Genomic DNA, 11,907 nt, shown 5'->3' with positions numbered 1-11,907 from the left:
TTCATGTGTGCTCTATAAACCAGTTATTTTGCTCCCAGTGTGATGACCCGCGAAAATGTTACGTTGATAGGCCTTGTGTCCCAAATGTGTTATTTTCAAGTGGTTTATAAATCAAACGTTACATTTTTTTAAATCAAAACCAGGGTCGAGATGACGCTAAGAATGTTGCGACATAAAGTAGGAATGCGGCTGGACAAGATGCCTAGCGGAACAAGACTACGTAGGGAGGGAAAACCCTAGTTGATAGAACTGAAAACATTGTTCTATGACACGGTTTTATTCTCAAAGAGATTGAGGAAATCAATCGGAGGATATGATGAGACAAACGATAACGGCTGAGTGGACTCTGGGCTAGGATGCGCCAAGGGGACTGCCTATCCAAACGGACAATTACACACCTCTGAGGGAAATGTATTGATTTCCGAATGGATTTTGTTCTACATTGCACGAAATGGAAGGAATGTTTTTGATTTTTATCAATATAGCTTACCACATTTTGACCTAGGATATTTTAATGCGTGTTAGCCAAATTGTTTTGTGTTGCGTGCCTCTACTCGTAGACAGCTAGAAATGTCTTTGTTGGAATTGAATATGCGGTGTGGTGTAAAACATACGCCTACTGAACAGGGAGAGAATGATTCTCATTTACCGGGAATGAACACCACACTAATCCCGTGTCAAAACGGTAGTGGTATTCGTAGGATGAAATACTACGATATAACATGGACAGTGTCAAGACTCCGCGCAGTGGCCGAATGTCTGAGACAACTTCGGCTGCTTTTTGAGGACTGTTGCGGTAAGTCAATGGAACATATTTACGACTTTCACACATGGTTTTCTTTGTAGGTCTAATGATTTACAGACAAGACGAATATGCAGTTATCTCATGTTATCTGAAAATGTTCACGTCTGCCAAGACATGCCACACATAGACAAGTTCACGCGAGGACAAACAAAATGACTGTCTGGGAAACTTTCATGTGCGCTCTGAGTCTGACACGAAGATTCGTTCATGTCCTAGGTTGCAATTATACTCATCCCGCGTTCAATTATCAAGTTGAAAATGTCAGAGTTTCCTAGTTCCAACTAGCACCTGAACGCGGCATAATGCCCAAAGGCTTCACATCGTGGCGTGTTTCATTACGCCGTACGTCATCACGGAGTCTTGCCCAATGATCCGTGGATTGCTGATACGTTTTTCCGCCAACTTTATCATCTTGTCAACTATTTTTTATATAGGCATATGTAGGCCAAAGTATTATTTTTTTTACCAGAGAAGTTGATTGACCCTCTTCGATGTCATGAGCGTTGAATCATTACTATGTTTTTATTTATAAAGCCCCTTTACCAAACGTTCCACTGTACCTAACATACTAATTTAGACATACCAGTTACCACACCCAGTCTCAGGGATGGCTAACTCTGGAAATTCCTTTGGTCTCTTCTAGGTAGCCTAAATCAGCGTTGTTTTCTTGCACCTTATTTGTGGAACAAACTTCAAAATGTTCTTAAATTTGATGTTTCGGTGCCTCCAGGACAGGGGCGGGCAAACTTTTTGGCTTGAGGGCCACATCTGGATTTTTAAATTCAACGGAGGGCCGCATTTTTGGGGGAACCAATTGTTTGTTAAAATCAATTTGCAGGGGCCTCTCGAGTGGCGCAGCGGTCTTTAGGCAGTGCTTGAGGCGTCACTACAGTCCCGGGTTCGATCCCAGGCTGTGTCACCCTTGAGGCGGCGCACAATTGGCCCAGCCTCGTCTGGGTTAGGAGAGGGTTTGGCAGGCCAAGATTTCCTTGTCCCATCGTGCTCTAGCGACTCCTTTGGGGTGCTGGGAGCATACACGCTGACACAGTCGCCGGGTGTATGGTGTTTCCTCCAACACATTGGTGCGGCTGGCTTCTGGGTTCAGCGGGCATTGTGTCAAGAAGCTGTGCGGCTTGGCTGGGTCGTGTTTCAGAGGATGCACGGCTCTCGACCTTCACCTCTCCTAAGTCTGTACGGGAGTTGAAGTGATGGGACAAGACTGTAACCACCAATTGGATACCACGAAATTGGGGAGAAAAAAAAAGGGTTATTTAAAAAAAAAAAATAGGTCTCACGAGCTGGATTGAAGTGCTTTGCCCCCCCCCCCCCCCTCCCTTGCTCTAGGGCAATTCAGGAAGCTGATTGTAGACCTCATTACTGATGAATGTTTATTTTTTATGGCTGTTTTTTTCTGTTTGCATTTTGTATTTATATTGATGTGTATTTTCTGTCATTTATGTAAATCAGGGCTCATCTGTAAAAGTTTCAAAAAGCCTATACTTTTATTTCCCGCCAACCGACCTAGCCATGATTGCGGTAAAGTTCTGCCTATGGCTTCATTGTCTTACATCAGATAGGTGGATTCCCCCTGCATTGGCTAATGGGATAGATCTAAAGTAGACTGGCTACTTTTGCCATCAGTGGAGGCTGTTGAGGGGAGGACGGCTCATAGCCTAATAATGACTAGAATGGAGTGTAATGGCTATAATTTAATTGTATCAAACAAACGTGTTTGATACCATTCCATTTACTTTATTCCAGCGATTATTATGAGCCGTCCTCCCCTCAGCAGCCTCCTCTGGCTGCCATAACATTCAGAAATATTACACTTAGGTGACATTGTCTGCTGAACCCCATTTCTGCCTCAAACCAGTCTGAATTAATCTAAGCTAAAATAATAAATATGTCAATGAGGGAGTCTTGGTCACCCCATTTTACATCTAGCGAAGGATTATTGTGCTTCAATGAGCAGTAATGTGTACATAGGTGTTTTTGCAGCATATGACATATGCTCTGTTGTTTTGCCTTTAATTAATGCCCTTGTACCTTCCTCGTTATTATTATTATTATTCTGCAACATGGAATTGTAACAGATGTGCTTTAAATGGAGTCCACAAAGGTTCTTACTGTGTGGTGGGCTAATAGTTTGCTCGTCAGCCTCAGTAAAGCCTGCAGTGTATTTCTCAACCTTTTTATATTGCTTTTGTCACTTTCCTTGTTTTCCATGAAAACATACATGAACAAAATACCCTTTTTTTCAATATGACAGCGGTGCCACATGTTGAAAAATATTATTTGTAGTTTATTCAGCTTTACTTCATTATATTCTTAGCCTACTATAAAATATACAATGTGTGTACAAAACATTAGGAACACCTATTTTTCCATGACATAGACTGGCCAGGTGAATACAAGTGAAATCTATGATCCTTTAGTGATGCCACCTGTTGAATCCACTTCAATCAGTGTAAATGATTAGGTTAAAGATGGATTTTTATGCCTCGAGACAATTGAGAATTCAATTATGTATGTATGCTTTTCAGAGGGTGAATGAGAAAGACAAAATATTTAAAGGCTATTCCATGTGAGAAATTGACAAGAAACTGAAGATCTCGTACAACACTGTGAACTACTCCCTTCACAGAACAGCACAAACTGGCTCTAACCAGAATAGAAAGAGGAGTGGGAGGCCTAGGTGCACAACTGAGCACCCACAAAACACCAGTCTCAACGTCAACAGTGAAGAGGTGACTCCGGGATGCTGGCCTTCTAGGCAGAGTTGCAAAGAAAAAGCCATATCTCAGACTGGCCAATAAAAAGAAAAGATTAAGATGGGCAAAAGAACACAGAAACTGGACAGAGGAAACTTGAAAAAACATGTTATGGACAGACAAATCTAAGTTTGAGGTGTACGGATCACAAAGAAGAACATTTGTGAGACGCAGAAAAAATGAAAATGACGCCATCTGTCAAGCATGGTGGAGGCAATGTGATGGTCTGGTGGTGCTGTGGTGGTGGCAAAGTGGGAGATTTGTACAGGGTGAAAGGGATCTTGAAAAAGTAAGTCTATCACTCAATTTTGCAATGCCATGCCATACCCTGTGGACGGCACTTAACTGGAGCCAATTTCCTCCGACAACAAGACAATGACCCAAAGCACAGCTCCAAACTATGCAATAACTATTTAGGGAAGTAGCAGTCAGCTGGTATTCTGTCTATAATGGAGTGGCCAGCACAGTCACCGGATCTCAACCCTATTGAGCGGTTGTGGGAGCAGATTGACCGTATGGTACGTAAGAAGTGGCCATCAAGCCAATCCAACTTGTGGGATGTTCTTCAGGAGGTGCTTCAGGAAGCATGAGGTGAAATCTCTTCAGATTACCTCAACACATTGACAACTAGAATGCCAAAGGTCTGCCAGGCTGTAAATGCTGCAAATGAAGGATTCTTTGACGAAAACAAAGTTTGAAAGACAATTTTTATTTCAATTAAAAATCATTATTTATAAATTTATCAACGTCTTGACTACATTTCCTATTGATTCTGCAACTCATTTCATGTATGTTTTCATGGAAAACAAGGACATTTCGAAGTGACCCCAAACTTTTGAATGGTAGTGTGTGTGTGTGTGTGTGTGTGTGTGTGTGTGTGTGTGTGTATATATATATATATATATATATATATTAAATTGCATGTGTTTTCACTGTATCTTGTCTGTTTAATGAACAAAATAAGTATTGATTTTATGTGCATGCTGTAGCCATATAGGCTGCACAGACCAGTAACATAACAAAATGTGTTTTCCTCAACTTGTTTCTCTAACTTTAACAGTAAGTCAAGCTAGCTTGCAGAGCAGCTAGCTAGCTAGCTAAAAGCTAGGCTCGATTGAAGATGCCACCACAGATAGAACAGTGAGCCGTTCTTCTTCTTTGGCGTTTAACGGCAAATAGTATTCAATATGTTGCATTAGCGCCCCCAACAGCACTATAATATAAATCCATTATACTTTGTGATATAAAAAAATAAAAATACTACTAAAAAGAATAATAAAATTAAAAAACACAGTCCCAACTAACCCTACACTCATTAAAAGCCCACTACCCCATTCCACTACTTTGACCCTTCCTGCTTCAGCACCATGCCAACGGCCTGGGAGAACAGGACACCACCACTCAACACATCCTGTAACTCTTCTGAAGTCAAATCTCATACACCCAAATACTTCTCTGCAGCTGCCACCACATCTATATTCTGTGATTTATGTTCCATTTCTACAGTTGATAACCATTGCTGTGCACACGAAGAAGCCAACCTTACTGAAGCATAAATCACTTGTTGGCTTATCCCTCTGTGCTGGCACAGATCTACTACTCACAGGGATCCTCACCCTTGACCCATCCTCCTCTACTTTCTTTACTGCCTCAGCATACGACACCAGCTGCACTACTCTGGCTCTAGCCACCTTAACCTGCTTCTCTCATACCTGACACTTCCGATCCCCAGGAACATGGGTACCCCTACAGTTGACACACACAACTTTATCCACCAAAACTACACACTCCTCTATCCCATGCCCTCCTGTACACTTCCCACATCTTAGAATCTCCCTCCTATATACTGCAGCGACATGACGATAAACGCTGCACCTAAAACAGCGCAGTGGATTCGGGACAAAAGCTCTAATGAGAACTGATTCAGTGCATTTGGAAAGTATTCAGACCCTTTCCCTTATTCTAAAATGGAGTAAATACATTTTTTCCCATCATCAATCTACACACAATACCCCACAATGACAAAGCCAAAAAAACAGGTTAAAAAAATAGAATAGAAATAGAATAGAAATACCTTATTTACATACAGTGCCTTGCGAAAGTATTCGGCCCCCTTGAACTTTGCGACCTTTTGCCACATTTCAGGCTTCAAACATAAAGATATAAAACTGTATTTTTTTGTGAAGAATCAACAGCAAGTGGGACACAATCATGAAGTGGAACGACATTTATTGGATATTTCAAAAGAAATTAACAAATCAAAATCTGAAAAATTGGGCTTGCAAAATTGTTCAGCCCCTTTACTTTCAGTACAGCAAACTCTCTCCAGAAGTTCAGTGAGGATCTCTGAATGATCCAATGTTGACCTAAATGACTAATGATGATAAATACAATCCACCTGTGTGTAATCAAGTCTCCGTATAAATGCACCTGCACTGTGATAGTCTCAGAGGTCCGTTAAAAGCGCAGAGAGCATCATGAAGAACAAGGAACACACCAGGCAGGTCCGAGATACTGTTGTGAAGAAGTTTAAAGCTGGATTTGGATACAAAAAGATTTCCCAAGCTTTAAACATCCCAAGGAGCACTGTGCAAGCGATAATATTGAAATGGAAGGAGTATCAGACCACTGCAAATCTACCAAGACCTGGCCGTCCCTCTAAACTTTCAGCTCATACAAGGAGAAGACTGATCAGAGATGCAGCCAAGAGGCCCATGATCACTCTGGATGAACTGCAGAGATCTACAGCTGAGGTGGGAGACTCTGTCCATAGGACAACAATCAGTCGTATATTGCACAAATCTGGCCTTTATGGAAGAGTGGCAAGAAGAAAGCCATTTCTTAAAGATATCCATAAAAAGTGTTGTTTAAAGTTTGCCACAAGCCACCTGGGAGACACACCAAACATGTGGAAGAAGGTGCTCTGGTCAGATTAAACCAAAATTGAACTTTTTGGCAACAATGCAAAATGTTATGTTTGGTGTAAAAGCAACACCCTGAACACACCATCCCCACTGTCAAACATGGTGGTGGCAGCATCATGGTTTGGGCCTGCTTTTCTTCAGCAGGGACAGGGAAGATGGTTAAAATTGATGGGAAGATGGATGGAGCCAAATACAGGACCATTCTGGAAGAAAACCTGATGGAGTCTGCAAAAGACCTGAGACTGGGACGGAGATTTGTCTTCCAACAAGACAATGATCCAAAACATAAAGCAAAATCTACAATGGAATGGGTCAAAAATAAACATATCCAGGTGTTAGAATGGCCAAGTCAAAGTCCAGACCTGAATCCAATTGAGAATCTGTGGAAAGAACTGAAAACTGCTGTTCACAAATGCTCTCCATCCAACCTCACTGAGCTCGAGCTGTTTTGCAAGGAGGAATGGGAAAAAATGTCAGTCTCTCGATGTGCAAAACTGATAGAGACATACCCCAAGCGACTTACAGCTGTAATCGCAGCAAAAGGTGGCGCTACAAAGTATTAACTTAAGGGGGCTGAATAATTTTGCACGCCCAATTTTTCAGTTTTTGATTTGTTCAAAAAGTTTGAAATATCCAATAAATGTCGTTCCACTTCATGATTGTGTCCCACTTGTTGTTGATTCTTCACAAAAAAATACAGTTTTATATCTTTATGTCTGAAGCCTGAAATGTGGCAAAAGGTCGCAATGTTCAAGGGGGCCGAATACTTTCGCAAGGCACTGTAAGTATTCCGACCCTTTGCGATGACTCGAAATTGATTTGCCAAAAGGCACCCAAAAGACTCTGGTCTGATTAAACTAAGATTGAACTCTTTGACCTGAATGCCAAGCGTCACGTCCCGGAGGAAACCTGGCACCATCCCTATGGTGAAGCATGGTGGTGGCAGTATCATGCTGTGGGAATGTTTTTCAATGGCAGGGACTGGCAGACTTGTCAGGATCAAGGGAAAGATGAACGGAGCAAAGTACAGAGAGATCCTTGATGAAAACCTGCTCCAGAGCGCTCAGGACCTCAGACTGGGGTGAAGGTTCACCATCCAACAGGACAATGACCTTAAGCACATAACCAAGACAACACAGGAGTGGCTTCGGGACAGGTCTCTGAATGTCTTGAGTGACCCAAACCAGAGCCCGGACTTTAACCCGATTGAAAATCTCTAGAGAGACCTGAAAATAGCTGTGCAGCGACTCCCCATCCGACCTCATAGAGCTTGAGAGGATCTGCAGAGAAGAATGGAAGAAACTCCCCAAAACAGGTGTGCCAAGCTTGTAGTATCATACCCAAGAAGACTCGAGGCTGTAATCGCTGCTAAAGGTGCTTCAACAAAGTACTGAGGAAAGGGTCTGAAATACTTATGTATTTCACAAATGTGGAAAAAGTGAAGGTGTTTGAATACTTTCCGAATGTACTGGATATCCTAACATGACTTTGTCAGGTAAAGACTGACTCAAAACTCAAAAGGACTGACAGTTAATCCTCTGTTTCACCACCGGGTCTGCTTTGCACCAAACAGCAGGCATCTTCAACTTCTATTGCTCCACCTTCACACTTAACGCTACCCCAGAAATCACTCATTTCATTGGTGCCCTTTTCCCAAGAGCAAAGCATGACACGGAGCACCCGCTCCCTCTGGTCAGAAAACAAGTCCACTACAGGTTACCTTCACTGATTCAACTGTACCCAACTCCTTTCCCACCCACCCTGAAACCACAAATGGATCCACCAAAAGGTCAAGGATCCACTTTCTCCAAAAATGTCACTCCTACTGGACCAGATTCTTCTTTATCATGTCTACTGATGCCAGGCTCGGCGTCTGAGCTCTTCACCACACCTTCCACCTCACTTAACTCACCCTCATTCACTTCCATTTTACCTCAAGAACTCACTGTTTGCACTTGACACCAATCTACTTCAACACCCGATCTCCATTTGTATCGCCATCTTCCTCAGATTCACCTCTGCTTTCCTCATTCTCTTCCACCTCTTCTTCCTCTTTTCTCCTCCTCCATTCCTCCTCAGAAATCCACCTCTCTGTGTCCCTATCCCAAGATTCCTCTTCTCCCAACTTTACTTGTGGCCCGGTGGCATCCTGACGTAACTCCATCTCATAATCGTCCTGCTCACCTCGGAAATGTGTATTTTCCTGGCGCCGACATTTTGAGAGCATGAGCAGTCGCACAACCATTCTCCCGTCCTTTCTCCCCTCCTACTGTCCCCCGACGAACAACGAGACAGATATTTAATTGATGTATAAATGTCAAGCATCCGGTTGCCGTTTCCACTCACTGCCCAAGAATGGCGATGAAAGGAAGCCCATTGGCCTGCTGTTGGAGAAGATGGAGCGAGATCAATTTCTGCTGACATTCTGCTCATTTTCTCGTCAATGAAACATTTGATCTCCAAACAGTTTTCCATTTCCAAAACAAAAATGTGTAACAAACAGAGTGGACTGCGTTTTGTAGACTTTACCTCTTTCCAAAGTTTTTACACAATTGCGTTGTTTAGAAAGGGTGCAAGGGCGAATTGAGTTATTACATTTCAGAGTAGGTGTTCCCTAACGGTTAATAGGCAAATAAATGCTAGAACGCTTGGCTCTGCCCACCTCAAATCCGACACCAGTAGACCATCCCCTCACCGGCTCTGTTAACGTTGAAGAAATCAAGACTCACTTGAAAAAAAACAAAGCACCAGGGAAGACAACATTGACAGCACACTCATCAAACAAGCACCTGATGAATACCTGCACCTCCTTTCTAACCTCTTCACAGCATGCCTCACGGAAGGCTACTTTCCCCTACCTTGGAAATCTGCAGTTGTCACAGTGATCCATACAATGTCACAAGTTATAGACCAATCAGCCTCCTCAGTCATGTGGGGAAGCTGTTTGAGAGAGCACTCACCCAAAGACTGAGCGGCCACACTGAGGGAATGGGCCTCCTTGGAATCCACCAAGCTGGCTTCAGGAAAACAAGATCAACCACCGATAACATTCTAAGACTGTCAGAGGACATCCTTCGCAACTTAGCTAAAAATATAGCACTTGATTAGCTAACGACTTCCCTCACCGTAATGTTAACAGAACTGCAGGAAACAGTGCTCGGCAGGCGGGCGGCGAAGGCCACTGTGTACCAGTGTCCCTTAGCTAGCTAGCAGCCTCCCTCGGTTGGGTTTTTTGTCGTTGGCATCCAAATTTGCACCGACACCTAGTGTGCTGGAATGTGTGCCAAAGACTGCGCTAGCAGCACAATGGCAGTGGGCACGGCATGTAGTAAGTGACGTGTAGTGGGCGCAGAATGTAGTTGATGTGGTATGTAGTAACCACAATCTGCATGTAGACATTAAAGGCGCTGCATGTTCAATCTGACATCTGCATTGACCGTGCAGCATTTTATGGTGATATGGCAGAAGTCAGGCCATTCATACGTCTTGCGCTTTGCGGAGCAGCGCAGAGCTGATGTCAAGGAAGTGAGTTTGTGTTTATACCGGACCTCAGGCCCTCACCTACCGCCAACCAATCATGTCAATGCGTAGCTATAAGGAGCCCTCCTCATTGATCCAACATTTGAGAGGTACAGAGCTCAATTTGGCCTCTTCATGCCTCCGGAGGCTCCGCAATTGTGTCACACCATCCATATGGCGCCTATGACCACATTATCGGATCAAACATCAATTGGCTTTTATTAACTGAAGATGGGGCAAAGGTTGGAAAAATTCAAAGTATGTGGCGTCTGTATCACGGAGCCTTCAACTGCAAGAGTTCGTTGAGATTCCACTCTTGCGTTGTGGACGTCCCCATTGAAATTTAAGACATCCAGCGCAACGTAACGGAGTGCCTGTGGTTAAGAGACAATTTATGCTTGATATGAAAATGTGGTCGGAGGCACCATATGGATGGTGTGACGCAATTACGGAGCATCTGGAGGCGTGAAGAGGCCAAATTGAGCTCCGTACATCTCAAAATTTGTGACTATGAAGGTCTTAAATATGAGGTGTAATATTGCAGTTTAAACCGAATAAGATGGGATTGTATGCACTTGGTAATGGACCTAGTTGTTTCCCAGTGGGCCCAATCAGGGTCATGATTGTTCGATTTTCAAACCATTCAAGAACTTGCATACTTCATGCGACTTCCGGGCACGCCTCAAGGGGTCGCCATCCTACTTCTGATTCCATTGCAAGTTGCAGGGCCAGTGGGTATACTGTCTGATATGCCAATTCAGTGGCGACCCATCATTCAGGGCAGGTGTATCACCTGCATTTTGGAGGTGCCTTACTCAAAAAGGAGATCATTTTTGTATCCAGATTTTTTAACTCAAAATATATATATATTTTTACAGTTTGCAGACTGATATATGACACCTATTAATGCCAATATAACATGCAAAACAAGCAACTACAAAAAATATATACAGTGCCTTCGGAAAGTATTCAGACCCCTTGACTTTTTTGTTGTTATGTTACAGCCTTATTCTAAAATGGATAAGATAAAAACAAATACTCAGAAATCAACACACACTACCCCATAATGGCAAGCGAAAACATGTTTTTAGATTGTTCTGCAAATGTATTAAAAATAAAAAAAACAGTTACCTTGTTTACATAAGTATTCAGACTCGAAATTGAGCTCAGGTGCATCCAGTTTCCATTTATCATCTTTGAGATGTTTCTACCACTTGATTGGAGTCCACCTGTGGTAAATTCAATTGATTGGACATGATTTGGAAAAGCACACACCTGTCTATATAAGGTCCCACAGTTGACAGTGCATGTCAGAGCAAAAAACAAGCCATGAAGTCAAAGGAATTGCCCGTAGATCTCAGAGACAGCATTGTGTCGAGGCACAGATCTGGGGAAGGGTACCAAAACATTTCTGCAGCATTGAAGGTTCCCAAGAACACAATGGCCTCCATCATTCTTAAATGGAAGAAGGTTGAAACCACCAATACTCTTCCTAGAGCTGGCCACCCGGCCAAACTGAGCAATCTGGAGAGAAGGGCCTTGGTCAGGGAGGTGACCAAGAACCCGATGGTCACTCTAACAGAGCTCCAGAGTTCCTCTGTGGAGATGGGAGAACCTTCCAGAAGGACAACCATCTCTGCAGCACTTCACCAATCAGGCCTTTATGATAGAGTGGCCAGACGGAAGCCACTCCTCTGTAAAAGGCACATGACAGTCCGCTTGGAGGTTGCCAAAAGGCACCTAAAGACTTTCAGACCATGAGATACAAGATTCTCTGGTCTGATGAAACTAAAATTGATCTCTTTGGCCTGAATGCCAAGCATCACGTCTGGAAGAAATCTGGCACCATCCCTAAGGTGAAGCATGGTGGTGGCAGCATCATGCTGTG

General features: G+C 43.2%; 1 protein-coding gene across 2 annotated transcripts in view; it reads left to right on the top strand.

Moving 5' to 3' along the window:
* The first annotated feature begins 128 nt into the window (after positions 1–128).
* The window catches only part of gmip (GEM interacting protein), a 50,908-nt gene continuing 39,129 nt past the window's right edge, over positions 129–11,907 (top strand). The window contains exon 1 of one of the 2 annotated variants that reach the window (XM_020486241.2): positions 129–796. In XM_020486241.2, the coding sequence (XP_020341830.2) occupies positions 571–796 (226 nt within the window). In that variant the 5' untranslated portion in view covers positions 129–570. The remainder of the gene's footprint in view (positions 797–11,907) is intronic. The other variant, XM_020486243.2, reaches the window with a different exon arrangement.

This window comes from Oncorhynchus kisutch, linkage group LG6, assembly GCF_002021735.2.
Source record: "Oncorhynchus kisutch isolate 150728-3 linkage group LG6, Okis_V2, whole genome shotgun sequence".
Taxonomy (NCBI): Eukaryota; Metazoa; Chordata; class Actinopteri; order Salmoniformes; family Salmonidae; genus Oncorhynchus; species Oncorhynchus kisutch.
The sequence above is the reverse complement of the archived record's forward strand: the minus strand, read 5'-3'. Positions and strand labels throughout refer to the sequence as shown.